Source organism: Chelmon rostratus, chromosome 6 (genome assembly GCF_017976325.1).
Source record: "Chelmon rostratus isolate fCheRos1 chromosome 6, fCheRos1.pri, whole genome shotgun sequence".
Classification (NCBI taxonomy): domain Eukaryota; kingdom Metazoa; phylum Chordata; class Actinopteri; order Chaetodontiformes; family Chaetodontidae; genus Chelmon; species Chelmon rostratus.
The window spans coordinates 22,633,376-22,653,848 of record NC_055663.1 but is presented as its reverse complement, the minus strand read 5'-3'; the positions used below and the strand labels follow the sequence as shown (position 1 = coordinate 22,653,848).

General features: G+C 42.1%; 4 protein-coding genes across 8 annotated transcripts; all 4 read left to right on the top strand.

The window, feature by feature from the left end:
- The first annotated feature begins 3,941 nt into the window (after positions 1–3,941).
- On the top strand, positions 3,942–7,827 carry LOC121608162. Its single transcript, XM_041939330.1, has 2 exons — positions 3,942–3,986; positions 5,136–7,827. The coding sequence occupies exon 2, from the start codon at positions 5,139–5,141 to the stop codon at positions 6,399–6,401; it is 1,263 nt and encodes a 420-aa protein (XP_041795264.1). The 5' UTR covers positions 3,942–3,986; positions 5,136–5,138; the 3' UTR covers positions 6,402–7,827.
- A 391-nt stretch (positions 7,828–8,218) lies between these two features.
- LOC121608243 lies at positions 8,219–12,143 on the top strand. The gene is made up of 2 exons (XM_041939446.1): positions 8,219–8,376; positions 9,429–12,143. Exons 1-2 carry the CDS (start codon positions 8,369–8,371, stop codon positions 10,720–10,722), a joined length of 1,302 nt encoding a protein of 433 aa, XP_041795380.1. The 5' UTR covers positions 8,219–8,368; the 3' UTR covers positions 10,723–12,143.
- A 456-nt stretch (positions 12,144–12,599) lies between these two features.
- LOC121608258 lies at positions 12,600–16,437 on the top strand. The gene is made up of 2 exons (XM_041939468.1): positions 12,600–12,692; positions 13,745–16,437. The coding sequence occupies exons 1-2, from the start codon at positions 12,685–12,687 to the stop codon at positions 15,036–15,038; spliced, it is 1,302 nt and encodes a 433-aa protein (XP_041795402.1). The 5' UTR covers positions 12,600–12,684; the 3' UTR covers positions 15,039–16,437.
- A 531-nt stretch (positions 16,438–16,968) lies between these two features.
- LOC121608278 lies at positions 16,969–19,565 on the top strand. 5 transcript variants are annotated; one of them, XM_041939497.1, is made up of 3 exons: positions 17,001–17,017; positions 17,321–17,414; positions 17,556–19,565. In XM_041939497.1, exon 3 carries the CDS (start codon positions 17,800–17,802, stop codon positions 18,841–18,843), a length of 1,044 nt encoding a protein of 347 aa, XP_041795431.1. In that variant the 5' UTR covers positions 17,001–17,017; positions 17,321–17,414; positions 17,556–17,799; the 3' UTR covers positions 18,844–19,565. The 5 variants fall into 5 exon arrangements, with proteins under 5 accessions (XP_041795429.1, XP_041795428.1, XP_041795432.1 ...); XM_041939495.1 differs by lacking the exon at positions 17,321–17,414 and having other exon boundaries at positions 16,969–17,129; XM_041939494.1 differs by having other exon boundaries at positions 16,969–17,129; positions 17,321–19,565.
- Positions 19,566–20,473: the final 908 nt, after the last annotated feature.

Sequence of the window (20,473 nt, the reverse complement as noted above, 5' to 3'; positions counted from 1 at the left end):
CCCTTAGTGCACAGCCAGTAAAACAACTTCCATCTTTGCAAGTTGGTTAGCAGTGCAACCCATATTTATGTTTACTGTTTGGTGGCGACTTTTAGTGGTCATAGTAATTATGACTGGAAGAAGTCAGGTGACGAAGTTTAAAGAGCAAGCATAGCAGTGTTTGGGTGAAGGTGCGGTGCATGGATGGGGCAAACAAACGCAGCGCTTTCACCAAGGAGAACAATGTTCACATCCAGTGTGTAACCAACAGGCAACACTGGCCCCGTCTTTTTAACCAACTTCTAACTTGTGACCCAGGTTACACAACGTACGTACATGACATCATGTGTGCAATGCTAACATACTTATTTTAACCTAAGCTGTTTCGCAATGTGGGAATAAAATATTTGTGGGGAAGGATAAAGGTCAGTCTTCCTCTTTCCGTCTCCAGCAGTGATATACAGTATATACATATATTTAACTGACAATTGACCTTTTTAGTTGTTCAGGTATGAGGATGTGTTGGTCTGAAATGGCAATAAGGGTTCACACCTGTTCCATGCAACTAGGTAAACACAGATACTTCCAGCTGCACCAGATCGATTTTGCCTCAGCGAGGCTGTACTTGTACTTGTAACATTAAGCATAATAATTAATGCTTTAATTAAGCAGCTATACTGTTTACTATGTTCAGCATTGTAGCATAGTAACATTTGCTAAGCTCTGAATACAAAGGACAGCTGAGGCTCGTGGGAATTTAGGCTATTTAGTTTTGATGCTATTTGTTCCTAAATGAAAGGAGTGGACAAGCTGAGATTTTGATGGTGCCAGATGAAAAGTCAGGGGATCGTCAATGTGATCACAACTCATCCTGAGGGAAAAATATTGTTTGTGACAAATTTCATGGTAGTCCATTCAATAGGTGTTGTGATATTTCACTCAAAACAGCAAATGTCCGCATCATGGTGGCGCTAAAAGAAAATCGGGGGGATCAACAAAGTCAGTAGCATTTTCCATCAGCTAACCACAAATCTGTCTACATAAGCTCAGGACAAGCCATCCAATATATATCATTTTTAATCAATGCCACATTTGGTGAACAAATCATTGTTTCATATGCAAACAGAGATGTTTCAATGCACGCTTGCATATGCAAATGCATTATAGTGCAAGTACTTATAAACCATGCCTATAAAAACAGACATATGCACAAGCCATTATAGTAGTATTGTATCAATTATCATGACAGGCAGACCAGGCCACTAATGTCTGCCAAGGCAGGGGAAGACGATTAATTGAGTCTCAGTTAGCACATAAACAAAGACAAAGACGACCACAGCAGCCATGACTGTAAATTTATGCTCAGCAGGTAGATGTGGTGACAAAAGCAGCCGACTCAAACTACATTTTTCATCCTCCCGGCTCAGGCGCTGTAATATGTAATGCCCAAAAGTAACCTGGAGATGCAGACGCAAACACAGACGCACACATGCATAATGTTCCACTGCCTCCTCCATCTTCTCATTACCCATCTACCTGCCCTAAAACTGTCACAAGTAATAAATAGTATTAATGGCTCTGTCGCAGCCAAAGTAAAAACTGCATGAATAATGGGTTATGCGCTGTGGGACCCGGGATTTAAACGCTTTTGGAAGTGGAAATTATTGCTTGAGTGTGGAATATGACGCTGTGGAAGTGTTTGCCGCAGGTTGTAGGTTCAGTTTACTCAAAATGTAAACTGAGATGGCATTTATTATCAAACTTTCATAGTTGATCAGCTCTCTGTAGATGTAGTAGCTGAACTGTCTTGTGGGAAGAAATTAATTTTTTACTTGTGAACTGAATATATGGTCATTTGTGGAGAGTAATGAGTAAATTACAAATCTGTCATGTAGTATTTGTCAAACTGCTATTCTTTATAAAAAAGAATGATATCCCACTCTCTATTAAGGCATTCTTTATCATGGTTGATAAGAAATACACCATGCTTTCGCAATGGTTATTAAATTAGCTTGTGATCGGAAGGTCGCCGGTTTGATTGTGGTGGAGTATCCTCTCCCCATCCATTAGCCAGCTGATGTGCCCTTGAGCAAGGCACTTAACCCCCCAATATGCTCCCCGGGCGCTTGAATGCAGCCCACTGCTCCTGTGTGTTTTACTGCATGTTGCATGGTGCATGTGTGTGTTTCAGTGAATCAGTGATGGGTTAAAAGCAGAGAATAATTTCCCAGTTGGGATTAGTAAAGTAAATAAAATAAATAAAAAAAAAAAATTGCTAATAATTTATGATCAGTTAGATACTATGAAACTTGTTGTTATAAACTACCAAGTCTGCAGTTCTTGTTGAGTCACTAATATGGTTTTTGACATAATCCATCTAATCTGCAGTTATTAATGAATTGATTTTGGTCCAGATTCCCTGCAACGCTTTACCAGAAGGTGCGGTTAACTGAGGCTGTTTTCCTGATGAATTAAAGGGTTTAATTATTAAATGTATTTTTCAGACTTGGCAACCCCAAAGTTTAGTAAATGATTAAGTAAGATACCCTGCAGACTCTGCTGTGAATAACAATTTGCATCTGATGTTTTTTTTTTCCCAGCCAAAAAGTTAACTTGACTAATTAAAATACTTACTTAAAATTACATCAACTCCTTTCCCCTCATTGAAAAGTTTGAATATGCACATATTTTTCAGTCAATAGTGCAATACAGCAAAGATAACCCCCCAAGTGCGTAATGCACACATGAAGTGGCTTTGCATAACTTTTATTTCCCTACTGGGGTGAGCTGAGTGAAGGGTGTTAAAGCGTTCAGCATCCTGTCTACTCAGTGCTCTCCCAGCCTGGGTGCATCCAGGCAACAGCAGATGTTGGTCTAAATGAAAGCTACATTATATTGTGAGAGCTGCTTTCCTCTTTGCCCTGAGGCACTTGTTCAGTTCTGTCACCAAAAGATTAGAGGTAGTCACCAGCCTGCTTGAAAACACTGAGGCTGAGCAAGGGGGGTTGAGGGGCGGGAGGTGAGGCATGTTTTTCCACCCCTGACATCAGGAACCTTCATATTTTCTCTTTTCCCCTCTGTGTAATGATTTGGAGAACCTAATTTCTGAGCAAAAGCCAGAGGACAGATGGCGCAGTTTGATTTCCTATCCTCTAAATTGTTCTTTGATGTCAGCTGGGATAGGAAGGTGCTTTTGATGAATGAAATTCCCCTCACTTTTCTACATCTCACAGATATTAAAAGGGCCCAAGGTCATTGACGCAGATGCGCCGTTGCTTACTTATCTTTATAGGGTCGCTCCTTTTGGGAAAGGAGGACCACAGAGTCACGACTGGGGCTGGAGAGTGTGAATCACAAAGGCCTTCTTTATATGAGATATGTTTTGACTGCCCTCTAGAGCCTCTGCAGCTATTTTTGCTCAATATACAGACCTTTAACAAGCCCAGTTCACCTTATCCATCACAGAAAAGGGGTCCATGAGCATTAACTCAAAACTACTCGTCAACAGAATTCATGAACTTCAATACTACAAGGCCAGACATTATCTAAGTGCCCTGATGTAAGGGAGACTCAGCCCTGGCTCCCGAGCCCAAAAATTTTTGCACAGTCCCTAATTCACAGAAGATCACCTGTTTTGTTTGGTGTCAGGTTTGTCTTTATGGTGTCAGCTCGAGTTATGCAATAGTTATGTAAAAAAAAGCAAGTGATAACAAACACTATATTAATATCAATGTATTGATGAGCCACACACTGAAATGAAAGTGAGACTTATCAACAGTCAGATGGGTTGGAGCATGCCTGAGGATGATGTAACTTGATAGTGCTTGTTGTTAAAGGTACAGTCACTGTCCTAACTGGTTATAAAGCCATTGGAACAAGGCAGCACAATCTGTGTCTTTAATAAAACTCCCAGCAGAGCAGTGCTTGGTTTTTTATTTTCCTAACTTCCTGATAGACTGTTGTTGGCAACCTGTTGCTGCACTGCTTTACCTGTTTATCAGCTACAGGTATGAGAATAAGCTTTTTTCCCGAGCTGTCCTCGTTGAAACTACGAATGATTTAACAGAATATGACTGTGGGAAATTTAATTGATTTGAACTTGAAGGTAAACAGTATCTGAATTCTCATTTAGAGAGCTGTTTTAGACAGGTATGGATTCAAATATATGGATATTTTTGAGGCTGCACTTTGTAATCCTGTTTAATTGTATCACTTTTTTGTTTTGTTTTTTTTTTTTTGCTGTATTTAGTCCCTCATTGATATATATGTGTTATGGGGTGCCTGTCTGAGGTAGCAGAGAAAAGGATCGAATCAGGCACACAAGATCTGTTCAGTGTTTGTAATTGTAAAATGATACAAAGCCTTACAGGCCAATACAGAATCCACAGGTTAACAGAATCCGGACAGGTAGAGGTACAGGGAGGCAGGCAGAAATCAGGTTCATGGAGAAGAGGCTGGAAAGCAAAGGGACGAAGCAGAACTGTAACCGTGACACTCTGGCCAGGAGCTGGTGGGCTGGTATAAATTCTGCAGGGGTTCATTTGTGAATGGGGATCTGGTGGAAACACGGGTCAGGTGACTGGGATCGGTAAGAAAGAGTGAGAGCATCTGGTAATCAGTCTCAGTTATGCCTAGCTTATAAACTGCCAGTTGAGTATAAACATCTCTTAAAATCAGTTTGATGCATTTTTTTGTGGAATTTTGAAATGATAGTAACATGTTTTATTTCCAGAGCTGTGCATATTGTAAGACTCCAACAGACGCTGGGCAGTACTTATCTAATCTTTGTGCGTTTGCATCCATAAAATACATAATAAAATTCAATGTAAAGCATTTTTTGAACATGCATCACAAATGCATTTACAGAAAGTCTTCACCATGTGAGGCAAATCACTGCGATAATTGTCTTAACCTTCTGTGATTATAATTTTAATTTATCTGAATTTCTCATCCATACTCTCAGGTAGTGGCAAGATATATATCTCACATAAAAGCACACAGCTAAGACGCTGTGGGGCCACACTGACTTCTGTCCTGCACACTGTTTAAGGCTGTAGGTAAATGTACTTTTCAATACACTTTATAGAGGTACCATAAAGGTGTCCTAGTAGAGCTTTGAGATGCTTGTGATGTTATTACCTCTGTCCTTTCTTTAGATAATGGAGCAAATGAATTCCCTTGAGACTGAAGACATGCAGTCACAGCCTGTCGTCCCCCTGCCTCCCTCTATTCCTGCTCCTCCGACACTCAGAAACAGAGAGCATTACCACGTCTTCATTAGCTACAGCAGCACTGACTACCGGTGGACCCACTTCCTCATCAGACGGCTGGAGTCCTGCGGCCTGCAGGTCTGCTACCACGAGCGCGACTTCACCCCCGGCCGCACCGTGTTGGAAAACATGTCCGAATGCATCCAGGAGAGCCAGAAGGTCCTGCTGGTGCTCAGCCCGGAGTTTGTGAGGAGCCGCTGGTGTCTCCTGGAGGCCAACATGTCTCTGTTCAGAGACTGCCTGGAGAGGAAGCCCATCATCCCGGTGCTGCTGGAGCCAGGAGTCTCTGTCCCTCTCCACCTGTGCCACCTCACCTACCTGGAGGCCAACGACCCCGACTTTATGAATAAGCTTCTTAAAGTGCTGTGCACCCCCAACCAGCAGCTTCAAGGGTCCACTGTGGTGCCCTTCCAGCCTCCCTCTATCTACAATGGGAAGGCCCTGCAGCCTTTGACGGCCGTCGATGCTGAGGGACTCTATAAATGGGATTCTGGACAGTTCAGTGACATGGAGGTGCCAGACCAACTGCGCCTGATCATTGAGGACCACGAGAAGTACAGAAATGCTGTGAGGATCATCAACAGTGTCTCTCAGAATAAAGTGCACCCACTCTGGGTTAAAGCACTGATGCTCATTATTGCTATGATTGTGCTTATGCTCATGTCAGGTCTATGCTCATATATGATAGTTAAGATAATAGATGCTCCATTTAAAGGCCAGAGCAGAACTCTCTGGGTTCTCAGTATTTCTTGTATCATCTGTGTTGCATTGGGGTTGCTTATTCAGATTGGTCTCTGGAAGAAGGATGAAGTGAAGTACATAGTGAGGGAGATGAACAAAGCTATGGGTCAAGCAAACACAATCCTCTCTGAGGAGAAGGTTTTAATGGGCTGTCGGTCCAATTCTAAAATCTATCTGGTGTATGTTTCCCTGGACGGTTGCAAACGTGAGTTTGCAGAAACGTTTTCTGAGCAGGTTGTTGCTGAGGATATGTTTCAAAGAGCTCTGATCTTCTTCTCATCAGGTTACGCCTGCTGCCTTGCTAAAAGACACTTTCCCTTTCCCCTGCCGAGCTCCACCGGCCACCTGGAGGGAGGGGTGTGTTTCTGCCAGTATGTCTCCCAGCAGCTGAGCACAGGGCAGTGGGAGTAGAGTGCTGCAGGGATGATGTAAGAGCATAGACCAAACCGGAAGTTTGCATCACTCTGGTTCCCAGAGCCAATAGGATTTTTTCCATCAGATTTTGGATTAATGCACAAAATAATTTGTAGCAAACAAAAGTTTAGGATACTCTTACATTTTGTTCAACAATATAATCTCCACAAATGAACACCAATCTTATGATTTTTGAAACAACTGTCTGACATTAGGCTGCAATAAACAGCACCATGGTAGCATGAACGTCACCACTAAGCTTCCTTCTAAGCTACACTGTACAAACTTGACAATAAAACGCAAAATTTACCAGTTGAAAAGTTGGAGTTAGAATAGTTTGAAGAGTGCAGATATGAGGCTGTAAATTTGGACTAGTGAGTAAATAAGTTTCCATGTTCAGCCTGATGATGTTTAATGCTCCCGACAACCTCTGTAGTCTCCTTTAGCCACTTGTTAGCAGCACTTTTGTAAAACACATCAAATCTTCAAAATTCATGAGTGAGGTATTTACTGTCGTATTTTATGTCATGGACCAAACGTGAAAATCTCTTCAGCTTGTGTCACCCACAGACCTTATTTCAGGCATCTAACCAAAAAGCCATTCAAAAAATTGACTACTGACCATTGACTTTAAGACGAGGGAGCTGAAAGCACAACAATGTGAACTAATTTCCAGGTTTTAGGACTCATTCCTGCAGCACTGTATAGCAGCAACAGCATAGACCAGGAATGGACCTGCAGTTCGTGAGAAAGTCAGTAGTGATTCAAGACATAGAATTCTTAGGAATATTTTTATAATGACCACAAAAGGGCATAATTAGTCACAAGTCAGGTGTAATCACTACAGTATACAGACAAATCTATAGGTTTCATTGAGTAATGTTAATGCTTGAGGCTCGCTGGCACTTGTGTTCCCTTTTCCACTTGCCTGAAGGACAACCTGAGCTAAAACCAGTTAATCCACCAGGGTTTTGGTGCAGTACAGAATAAAAGCAGCAGACAAAGTGTTAAACATGAGAAGAAACCCTGGTGTCTTTGCACTCATTTTTATAGTTGGTGCTAGTTTCTTTTCTGTGCTCTGTGTCCGAATGCACCGTTTACAGTATCAGCCTGCCTGGGTGTGTTCTGGGTTTTTACAGATTCTCTTCTCGCGATGCCTCTTGAGTTATTTATTGAGTGTGAATCCATACAGTGTTACTATGACGACAAGGTAGCATCCCATTACATTCAGCTGAATCTGGTCTTTGGACTGAATGACAGCATCATTCGCTACAGTTCTGTTCATGTCCACATGTTTTCTCCACATCAAGTGGACACTCGACACAGAGAGGAAGAAAGGGAAATGAAAATTTTATCATGTGAAATAATTGTGCTTTTGGGTTTGATCATTTTGATGCAGTTCTTTTAATAAAAATGCATTACATCACAAGCGCAGGGTTTGTTTCTTCATGCTATTTGAGGGAGAAAAATGAGTCAAATCTTAATCAGTGTGAATGGAAATGTTGATGAGGAGAGCACCCAGGGCAGTCTCCGGAAAATCAGCCCACTCACCCTGGTCTAGAGCAGATAACCACAGAGTAAAACTCCAGAAGCTGCCGGCATTATCTAAGGTGACTTGTCAGTCTCAGAGAAGCATATTGTATGTGCTGTATTGTTTTATAAACATCACTTTTAAATGCCCTCACTCTAAAGCAGTCGCTCTATAGTCTTTTTTAACTGAAACTCGCCCAATCAGCTTGTAATGTCTGGACGAAAGCAAGCCACCGAGAGCCGTCAAAGGACCAGTCACTTCACTCGTGGCAGAAGCCCGTCAGACCTCAGAGTGGAGGCTGTCCTTTTAACAAAGCGAAAAGAAGAACAGTGATGATGATTTCACTCTTTCTTCTTCCTCTGTTTACTTTCAGTTCTCGCTCTTCCACACAGTGCGATCGCTCTGGAACATATTTGTTTGAATTTACTGTGTCATGACCAGGTATGAATGTACGTTACTGTATGTTGTTCTTCTGGTGCGGTTGGAGTTTTAATTCTTAAAAAGGGAAGTAGGGCGCTCTTGTTGATGTTCTTTTGTTTTTAGCAGAATTTAGGAGCTATGAAAGCTAAATATTTTTTGTCTGTTATGAATACTTTTCAATGCTGAGTGTTTGACAACTGATTATTCTGCAGTGAGAGACACTTTTCAGATTCTGGATTGTTTTACCGGAAATCAACAGAAAATCTGTGCTGTCTATGTTTCATTTGACCATATACTGTGCCATTTGTAGTCATCAGCTTGGTAACATACATCATGTTTAACTAGAATCTAAACCTTGTATATCACCCGATTGGTAAATCTAGTATTGGGTGAATATGAGAGGTTTCTATCTGTTAGAAATTGAAAAAGATGTGAAAAAGATACAAATATACAAGTGAGGTCTGAAGAAAGGAAGTAACTATTTATGCTTTCACTGCCGATTTACATATAAGTATTGGACTCGTCATGAGGCCGACTCTAAAACACCTGCGAGAAAAGGAGCTTGTGACTCTTCAGTTCAGAATTATGTGTTTTCCTGAGCCTGTTACCTTTGGGTCATCAACACCCACAAAATCCTCTTTTCTAAGAAGCATGCTGATGGTCCATCAGAGTAGTAGTGTTGACATGAAATGACCTAAATCCTCCTTCTGAATTAAGGCTGGGTCACTGGAGTATTTCCAAAGTCTGGGTAGCTTTAACGTTCTCCTGATATCTCACTCAAAAACACAGAGTTCTGACAACAACAATAAATTGATTAAAAAAGTAACTATTAGGACGTTACCTCATTTACACCCATCTTTCACTTGCTATATATCCAAATTCACTGCTCAAAGTAAGATGTTGTTGTAACTTACATCATATCCAAACTTGGAAGTGAGTTTAATGTGTTGTGCTAATGACCTCTAAATGTTAATTATAATGACTCTTGGAGTGGTACTAACATAAAAAACATGGCTATATGAAATATTGAAAAAGAGGTCTACATTTCTAAATTACATTTTCTTCTCCTTTAGTTTTTTAAAAGATGATGGAGCAAATGAAGTGCAGGCTGCAGATATTCAGTCACAGCCTGCCATCCCCCTGCCTCCCTCTCTTCCTGCTCCTCCCACACTCAGAAACAGAGAGCATTACCACGTCTTCATTAGCTACAGCAGCACTGACTACCAGTGGACCCACTTCCTCATCAGACAGCTGGAGTCCTGCGGCCTGCAGGTCTGCTACCACGAGCGCGACTTCACCCCCGGCCGCACCGTGTTGGAAAACATGTCCGAATGCATCCAGGAGAGCCAGAAGGTCCTGCTGGTGCTCAGCCCGGAGTTTGTGAGGAGCCGCTGGTGTCTCCTGGAGGCCAACATGTCTCTGTTCAGAGACTGCTTGGAGAGGAAGCCTATCATCCCGGTGCTGCTGGAGCCAGGAGTCTCTGTCCCTCTCCACCTCTGCCACCTCACCTACCTGGAGGCCAACGACCCCGACTTTATGAATAAGCTTCTGAAAGTGCTCTGCACCCCCAACCAGCAACTTCAAGGGTCCACTGTGGTGCCCTTCCAGCCTCCCTCTATCTACAACGGGAAGGCCCTGCAGCCTTTGATGGCCGTCAATGATGAGGGACTCTATACGTGGGATTCTGGACAGTTCAGTGACATGGAGGTGCCAGACCAACTGCGCCTGATCATTGAGGACCACGAGAAGTACAGAAATGCTGTGAGGATCGTCAACAGTGTCTCTCAGAATAAAGTGTGGCTGCGTCCACTCTGGGTTAGAGTCCTGATCTACATTACTGGTGTGATATTTTGTTTTGGACTTGTAGGTTTATCTCCGTATGTGATAACTGTATTCATTTGGAGCAATTTTTTACCCAGATATGAAAACACAGTCCCAGTTGAAATATGGTTGCCCACTATTTGTAGTCTGTGCTGTTTACCATTGGGGTTGCTTATTCAGATTGGTCTCTGGAAGAGGGATGATGAGAAGTACATAGTGAGGGAGATGAACAAAGCTATGGGTCAAGCAAACACAATCCTCTCTGAGGAGAAGGTTTTAATGGGCTGTCGGTCCAATTCTAAAATCTATCTGGTGTATGTTTCCCTGGACGGTTGCAAACGTGAGTTTGCAGAAACGTTTTCTGAGCAGGTTGTTGCTGAGGATATGTTTCAAAGAGCTCTGATCTTCTTCTCATCAGGTTACGCCTGCTGCCTTGCTAAAAGACACTTTCCCTTTCCCCTGCCGAGCTCCACCGGCCACCTGGAGGGAGGGGTGTGTTTCTGTCAGTATGTCTCCCAGCAGCTGAGCACAGGGCAGTGGGAGTAGAGTGCTGCAGGGATGATGTAAGAGCATAGACCGGAAGTTTGCATCACTCTGGTTCCCAGAGCCAATAGGATTTTTTCCATCAGATTTTGGATTAATGCACAAAATAATTTGTAGCAAACAAAAGTTTAGGATACTCTTACATTTTGTTCAACAATATAATCTCCACAAATGAACACCAATCTTATGATTTTTGAAACAACTGTCTGACATTAGGCTGCAATAAACAGCACCATGGTAGCATGAACGTCACCACTAAGCTTCCTTCTAAGCTACACTGTACAAACTTGACAATAAAACGCAAAATTTACCAGTTGAAAAGTTGGAGTTAGAATAGTTTGAAGAGTGCAGATATGAGGCTGTAAATTTGGACTAGTGAGTAAATAAGTTTCCATGTTCAGCCTGATGATGTTTAATGCTCCCGACAACCTCTGTAGTCTCCTTTAGCCACTTGTTAGCAGCACTTTTGTAAAACACATCAAATCTTCAAAATTCATGAGTGAGGTATTTACTGTCGTATTTTATGTCATGGACCAAACGTGAAAATCTCTTCAGCTTGTGTCACCCACAGACCTTATTTCAGGCATCTAACCAAAAAGCCATTCAAAAAATTGACTACTGACCATTGACTTTAAGACGAGGGAGCTGAAAGCACAACAATGTGAACTAATTTCCAGGTTTTAGGACTCATTCCTGCAGCACTGTATAGCAGCAACAGCATAGACCAGGAATGGACCTGCAGTTCGTGAGAAAGTCAGTAGTGATTCAAGACATAGAATTCTTAGGAATATTTTTATAATGACCACAAAAGGGCATAATTAGTCACTAGTCAGGTGTAATCACTACAGTATACAGACAAATCTATAGGTTTCATTGAGTAATGTTAATGCTTGAGGCTCGCTGGCACTTGTGTTCCCTTTTCCACTTGCCTGAAGGACAACCTGAGCTAAAACCAGTTAATCCACCAGGGTTTTGGTGCAGTACAGAATAAAAGCAGCAGACAAAGTGTTAAACATGAGAAGAAACCCTGGTGTCTTTGCACTCATTTTTATAGTTGGTGCTAGTTTCTTTTCTGCGCTCTGTGTCCGAATGCACCGTTTACAGTATCAGCCTGCCTGGGTGTGTTCTGGGTTTTTACAGATTCTCTTCTCGCGATGCCTCTTGAGTTATTTATTGAGTGTGAATCCATACAGTGTTACTATGACGACAAGGTAGCATCCCATTACATTCAGCTGAATCTGGTCTTTGGACTGAATGACAGCATCATTCGCTACAGTTCTGTTCATGTCCACATGTTTTCTCCACATCAAGTGGACACTCGACACAGAGAGGAAGAAAGGGAAATGAAAATTTTATCATGTGAAATAATTGTGCTTTTGGGTTTGATCATTTTGATGCAGTTCTTTTAATAAAAATGCATTACATCACAAGCGCAGGGTTTGTTTCTTCATGCTATTTGAGGGAGAAAAATGAGTCAAATCTTAATCAGTGTGAATGGAAATGTTGATGAGGAGAGCACCCAGGGCAGTCTCCGGAAAATCAGCCCACTCACCCTGGTCTAGAGCAGATAACCACAGAGTAAAACTCCAGAAGCTGCCGGCATTATCTAAGGTGACTTGTCAGTCTCAGAGAAGCATATTGTATGTGCTGTATTGTTTTATAAACATCACTTTTAAATGCCCTCACTCTAAAGCAGTCGCTCTATAGTCTTTTTTAACTGAAACTCGCCCAATCAGCTTGTAATGTCTGGACGAAAGCAAGCCACCGAGAGCCGTCAAAGGACCAGTCACTTCACTCATGGCAGAAGCCCGTCAGACCTCAGAGTGGAGGCTGTCCTTTTAACAAAGCGAAAAGAAGAACAGTGATGATGATTTCACTCTTTCTTCTTCCTCTGTTTACTTTCAGTTCTCGCTCTTCCACACAGTGCGATCGCTCTGGAACATATTTGTTTGAATTTACTGTGTCATGACCAGGTATGAATGTACGTTACTGTATGTTGTTCTTCTGGTGCGGTTGGAGTTTTAATTCTTAAAAAGGGAAGTAGGGCGCTCTTGTTGATGTTCTTTTGTTTTTAGCAGAATTTAGGAGCTATGAAAGCTAAATATTTTTTGTCTGTTATGAATACTTTTCAATGCTGAGTGTTTGACAACTGATTATTCTGCAGTGAGAGACACTTTTCAGATTCTGGATTGTTTTACCGGAAATCAACAGAAAATCTGTGCTGTCTATGTTTCATTTGACCATATACTGTGCCATTTGTAGTCATCAGCTTGGTAACATACATCATGTTTAACTAGAATCTAAACCTTGTATATCACCCGATTGGTAAATCTAGTATTGGGTGAATATGAGAGGTTTCTATCTGTTAGAAATTGAAAAAGATGTGAAAAAGATACAAATATACAAGTGAGGTCTGAAGAAAGGAAGTAACTATTTATGCTTTCACTGCCGATTTACATATAAGTATTGGACTCGTCATGAGGCCGACTCTAAAACACCTGCGAGAAAAGGAGCTTGTGACTCTTCAGTTCAGAATTATGTGTTTTCCTGAGCCTGTTACCTTTGGGTCATCAACACCCACAAAATCCTCTTTTCTAAGAAGCATGCTGATGGTCCATCAGAGTAGTAGTGTTGACATGAAATGACCTAAATCCTCCTTCTGAATTAAGGCTGGGTCACTGGAGTATTTCCAAAGTCTGGGTAGCTTTAACGTTCTCCTGATATCTCACTCAAAAACACAGAGTTCTGACAACAACAATAAATTGATTAAAAAAGTAACTATTAGGACGTTACCTCATTTACACCCATCTTTCACTTGCTATATATCCAAATTCACTGCTCAAAGTAAGATGTTGTTGTAACTTACATCATATCCAAACTTGGAAGTGAGTTTAATGTGTTGTGCTAATGACCTCTAAATGTTAATTATAATGACTCTTGGAGTGGTACTAACATAAAAAACATGGCTATATGAAATATTGAAAAAGAGGCCTACATTTCTAAATTACATTTTCTTCTCCTTTAGTTTTTTAAAAGATGATGGAGCAAATGAAGTGCAGGCTGCAGATATTCAGTCACAGCCTGCCATCCCCCTGCCTCCCTCTCTTCCTGCTCCTCCCACACTCAGAAACAGAGAGCATTACCACGTCTTCATTAGCTACAGCAGCACTGACTACCAGTGGACCCACTTCCTCATCAGACAGCTGGAGTCCTGCGGCCTGCAGGTCTGCTACCACGAGCGCGACTTCACCCCCGGCCGCACCGTGTTGGAAAACATGTCCGAATGCATCCAGGAGAGCCAGAAGGTCCTGCTGGTGCTCAGCCCGGAGTTTGTGAGGAGCCGCTGGTGTCTCCTGGAGGCCAACATGTCTCTGTTCAGAGACTGCTTGGAGAGGAAGCCTATCATCCCGGTGCTGCTGGAGCCAGGAGTCTCTGTCCCTCTCCACCTCTGCCACCTCACCTACCTGGAGGCCAACGACCCCGACTTTATGAATAAGCTTCTGAAAGTGCTCTGCACCCCCAACCAGCAACTTCAAGGGTCCACTGTGGTGCCCTTCCAGCCTCCCTCTATCTACAACGGGAAGGCCCTGCAGCCTTTGATGGCCGTCAATGATGAGGGACTCTATACGTGGGATTCTGGACAGTTCAGTGACATGGAGGTGCCAGACCAACTGCGCCTGATCATTGAGGACCACGAGAAGTACAGAAATGCTGTGAGGATCGTCAACAGTGTCTCTCAGAATAAAGTGTGGCTGCGTCCACTCTGGGTTAGAGTCCTGATCTACATTACTGGTGTGATATTTTGTTTTGGACTTGTAGGTTTATCTCCGTATGTGATAACTGTATTCATTTGGAGCAATTTTTTACCCAGATATGAAAACACAGTCCCAGTTGAAATATGGTTGCCCACTATTTGTAGTCTGTGCTGTTTACCATTGGGGTTGCTTATTCAGATTGGTCTCTGGAAGAGGGATGATGAGAAGTACATAGTGAGGGAGATGAACAAAGCTATGGGTCAAGCAAACACAATCCTCTCTGAGGAGAAGGTTTTAATGGGCTGTCGGTCCAATTCTAAAATCTATCTGGTGTATGTTTCCCTGGACGGTTGCAAACGTGAGTTTGCAGAAACGTTTTCTGAGCAGGTTGTTGCTGAGGATATGTTTCAAAGAGCTCTGATCTTCTTCTCATCAGGTTACGCCTGCTGCCTTGCTAAAAGACACTTTCCCTTTCCCCTGCCGAGCTCCACCGGCCACCTGGAGGGAGGGGTGTGTTTCTGTCAGTATGTCTCCCAGCAGCTGAGCACAGGGCAGTGGGAGTAGAGTGCTGCAGGGATGATGTAAGAGCATAGACCGGAAGTTTGCATCACTCTGGTTCCCAGAGCCAATAGGATTTTTTCCATCAGATTTTGGATTAATGCACAAAATAATTTGTAGCAAACAAAAGTTTAGGATACTCTTACATTTTGTTCAACAATATAATCTCCACAAATGAACACCAATCTTATGATTTTTGAAACAACTGTCTGACATTAGTCTGCAATAAACAGCACCATGGTAGCATGAACGTCACCACTAAGCTTCCTTCTAAGCTACACTGTACAAACTTGACAATAAAACGCAAAATTTACCAGTTGAAAAGTTGGAGTTAGAATAGTTTGAAGAGTGCAGATATGAGGCTGTAAATTTGGACTAGTGAGTAAATAAGTTTCCATGTTCAGCCTGATGATGTTTAATGCTCCCGACAACCTCTGTAGTCTCCTTTAGCCACTTGTTAGCAGCACTTTTGTAAAACACATCAAATCTTCAAAATTCATGAGTGAGGTATTTACTGTCGTATTTTATGTCATGGACCAAACGTGAAAATCTCTTCAGCTTGTGTCACCCACAGACCTTATTTCAGGCATCTAACCAAAAAGCCATTCAAAAAATTGACTACTGACCATTGATTTTAAGACGAGGGAGCTGAAAGCACAACAATGTGAACTCATTTCCAGGTTTTAGGACTCATTCCTGCAGCACTGTATAGCAGCAACAGCATAGACCAGGAATGGACCTGCAGTTCGTGAGAAAGTCAGTAGTGATTCAAGACATAGAATTCTTAGGAATATTTTTATAATGACCACAAAGGGGCATAATTAGTCACTAGTCAGGTGTAATCACTACAGTATACAGACAAATCTATAGGTTTCATTGAGTAATGTTAATGCTTGAGGCTCGCTGGCACTTGTGTTCCCTTTTCCACTTGCCTGAAGGACAACCTGAGCTAAAACCAGTTAATCTACCAGGGTTTTGGTGCAGTACAGAATAAAAGCAGCAGACAAAGTGTTAAACATGAGAAGAAACTCTGGTGTCTTTGCACTCATTTTTATAGTTGGTGCTAGTTTCTTTTCTGCGCTCTGTGTCCGAATGCACCGTTTACAGTATCAGCCTGCCTGGGTGTGTTCTGGGTTTTTACAGATTCTCTTCTCGCGATGCCTCTTGAGTTATTTATTGAGTGTGAATCCATACAGTGTTACTATGACGACAAGGTAGCATCCCATTACATTCAGCTGAATCTGGTCTTTGGACTGAATGACAGCATCATTCGCTACAGTTCTGTTCATGTCCACATGTTTTCTCCACATCAAGTGGACACTCGACACAGAGAGGAAGAAAGGGAAATGAAAATTTTATCATGTGAAATAATTGTGCTTTTGGGTTTGATCATTTTGATGCAGTTACTTCAATAAAATGCATTACATCACAAGCGCAGGGTTTGTTTCGTCATGCTATTTGAGGGAGAAAAATGAGTCAAATCTTAATCAGTGTGAATGGAAATGTTGACGAGGAGAGCACCCAGGGCAGTCTCCTGAAAATCAGCCCACTCACCCTGGTCAAGAGCAGATAATCACAGAGTAAAACTCCAGAAGCTTTCTCTTTTCCCAGCCCAGCTCCACTGCTCACATGGAGGGAGGGGTGTGCTTCTGTCAGTGCGTGCCCCTGCAGCTGAGCAGGGGAGAGTAGAAGAAGGACTATACGATATTCAAAAACTATTAACTGCCGACTATAAGTGACTTGTAAGTCTCAGAGAAGCATGTTATATGTGCTGTATCGCTTTATAAACATCACTTTTAAATGCCCCCACTCTAAAGCAGTCGCTCTATAGTCTTATTTAACTGAAACTCGCCCAATCAGCTTGTAATGTCTGGACGAATGCGAGCCACCGAGAGCTGTTAAAGGCACAGTCACTTCACTCATGGCAGAAGCCCGTCAGACCTCAGAGTGGAGGCTGTCCTTTTAACAAAGCGGAAAGAAGAACAGTGAGGATGTTTTCACTCTTTCTTCTTCCTCTGTTTACTTTCAGTTCTCGCTCTTCCACACAGTGCGATCGCTCTTTATCATAGTTGTTTGAATTTACTGTGTCATGACCAGGTATGAATGTACGTTACTGTATGTTGTTCTTCTGGTGAGGTTGGAGTTTCAATTCTTAAAAAGGGAAGTAGGGCGCTCTTGTTGATGTTCTTTTGTTTTCAGCAGAATTTAGGAGCTATGAAAGCTAAATATTTTTTGTCTGTTATGAACACTTTTCAGTGCTGAGTGTTTGACAACTTTTTTTTCTGCAGTGAGAGACACTTTTCAGATTCTGGATATGGTTATACCGGAAATACCGGAAATACCATGTTGTTGTTGTAATTTACATCATATCCAACCTTGAAAGTGAGTTTAACATGTTGTCCTAATGACCTCTAAATGTTAATTATAATGACTCTTGGAGTGGTACTAACATAAAAAACATGGCTATATGGAATATTTGAAAAAGAGGTCTACATTTCTAAATTACATTTTTTTCTCCTTTAGTTTTTTAAAAGATGATGGCGCTAATGAAGCTGCAGACATTCAGTCACAGCCTGTCGTCCCCCTGCCTCCCTCTATTCCTGCTCCTCCCACACTCAGAAACAGAGAGCATTACCACGTCTTCATTAGCTACAGCAGCACTGACTACCAGTGGACCCACTTCCTCATCAGACGGCTGGAGTCCTGCGGCCTGCAGGTCTGCTACCACGAGCGCGACTTCACCCCCGGCCGCACCGTGTTGGAAAACATGTCTGAATGCATCCAGGAGAGCCAGAAGGTCCTGCTGGTGCTCAGCCCGGAGTTTGTGAGGAGCCGCTGGTGTCTCCTGGAGGCCAACATGTCTCTGTTCAGAGACTGCCTGGAGAGGAAGCCCATCATCCCGGTGCTGCTGGAGCCAGGAGTCTCTGTCCCTCTCCACCTGTGCCACCTCACCTACCTGGAGGCCAACGACCCCGACTTTATGAATAAGCTTCTGAAAGTGCTCTGCACCCCCAACCAGCAGCTTCAAGGGTCCACTGTGGTGCCCTTCCAGCCTCCCTCTATCTACAACGGGAAGGCCCTGCAGCCTTTGATGGCCGTCAATGATGAGGGACTCTATACGTGGGATTCTGGACAGTTCAGTGACATGGAGGTGCCAGACCAACTGCGCCTGATCATTGAGGACCATGACAAGTACAGAAAAGCTGTGAGGATCGTCAACAGTGTCTTTCAGAATAAAGTGTGGCTGCGTCCACTCTGGATTAGAGTCCTGATCTACATTACTGGTGTAATATTTTGTTTTGGACTTGCAGGTTTATCTACGTATGTGTTAGTTGTATTCATCTGCGGCTATTTTTTACCCGGATTTGAAAACACAGCCCCAGTTGGACTATGGGGGCCCACTATTTGTAGTCTGTGCTGTTTACCATTGGGGTTGCTTATTCAGATTGGTCTCTGGAAGAGGGATGATGAGAAGTACATAGTGAGGGAGATGAACAAAGCTATGGGTCAAGCAAACACAATCCTCTCTGAGGAGAAGGTTTTAATGGGCTGTCGGTCCAATTCTAAAATCTATCTGGTGTATGTTTCCCTGGACGGTTGCAAACGTGAGTTTGCAGAAACGTTTTCTGAGCAGGTTGTTGCTGAGGATATGTTTCAAAGAGCTCTGATCTTCTTCTCATCAGGTTACGCCTGCTGCCTTGCTAAAAGACACTTTCACTTTCCCCTGCCGAGCTCCACCGGCCACCTGGAGGGAGGGGTGTGTTTCTGTCAGTATGTCTCCCAGCAGCTGAGCACAGGGCAGTGGGAGTAGCAGTAACAGTGCAGACCAGGAATGGACATTCACTTTATGAGTAATTCAGTAGTGATTCAACACAAACAGTTCTTCCAAAGATTCCAAAGCAACCTCCCTGTTCACGGTGCATATTTTGTTAAATTTAGTTACCTTGAATCAAAAAAGCAAACATTTCTAAGCTGTGTTAATGCAGGAAAGGCTCTTTGCTTTTTGTCATCTCTTACTCCTACTTGCTGTTCATATTTCAGGGTCTATTCGACGAGACAGAGGAACTAATTTGCATTCTCAGCCTGAATCAATCACATGTGAACAGTTTTAAAGAAATTATGACTGGTGCAGCTTTAAAAAGTGATTTGCTTCGTGTTAATTTTCAGCCGAAAAAAGGTATGAAGGATTTCAGGACAATGAGGTTTTTATCTTTTTACAAATGTTCACTGCTTTGCTCAAAGACAGAAAATGACCTTCATGCGAACGGTTTACTTGATAATTAGCAAACACTAATTCCAGATAATTAGTGAAACCAAAGAGGCATAATCAGTCACTAGTCAGGTGTAATTTATACAGTGTACAGACATGGAAGTCTTTAGGATTCACTGAGTAATGCTAATGCTCGAGGCTCGCTGTCAGAGACACAACAGAGACAGGAAGAAAGGGAAATTTGCATTTTACCATGTTAAATAATTCTACTTTTTTAAAAATTGTCATTGTGATTGTTGATTCCTTCATTAAAATGCACTATATTATAAGCAGTTTTTGTTTATTCTCATTACTTAACTTAGAATTAAGATTAGATTTCATCTCGTCGAATGGTAAGAGTGACAAAGAGAGCACCCAGGACATCTGAAAACAGAAAATCTGCATATATGACCCATGCAATGCTGAACTATTGCATGGCTTATATATGCAGGCTATATCATGTATTCACCATTGATCAATAATCAAGTCACTATGACTGTGTGGTTCGCTAACACTTCAGAAAAGTAGCAATTAATACATATTCAGTCACAATTACTTCATATATAAATTCATATTCCACCAAATTAGCTGGATCCCACTTACATAGAAGGTGTCAGTTGACGAATTAGGCAAGAATGGACGAGGATTTTTAGGCTTAATAGGAACTCAATATAAAGTGAACGGAAATATAACACAATTAATCAGTTCGCCACATATTAGAGAACCATGGCTTACACTTCACTTGTGCCCCCTCAAGTAAATTCACATTGTGTTCCTCATTCACAAATGATTAAATACAGTGACTTATGATTAAATCACCATGAGCCATACATTACTTGTATACTTAAGTTTTGTCGCCTGATCATACATTGTTGGCCTCATTTGGCAGACAGAGACTCAGCAAACATCCTCTGATCTACTCTACAGAGCTGGTTTACTTGTGTATTTGGAAACTTTGCAATAACCATTCATGAAAGATTGTTTTTTGATCCCAAATTATATGAATTTTTAAAGTTTAGTAGCATAATTCATACAGTTGCCATCAGGCTCACTTTCATTAAGCAAGAATAATGAAGCGCTCAGTACTTAGTCGTCAGTAACTCCTTTTTTTTCAAACTGTGGCAGAGGCATCATAAATCTAACTAGTTTTATAATGTTTTAATATGTGTCAGGTCTGGGCCTTAAATGGCCT

Excerpts from the sequence above, each read along its gene's own strand:
- LOC121608162 (XM_041939330.1), top strand. The coding sequence starts at position 5,139 with ATGGAGCAAATGAATTCCCTTGAGACTGAAGACATGCAGTCACAGCCT.
- LOC121608278 (XM_041939494.1), top strand. The coding sequence starts at position 17,500 with ATGGAATATTTGAAAAAGAGGTCTACATTTCTAAATTACATTTTTTTC.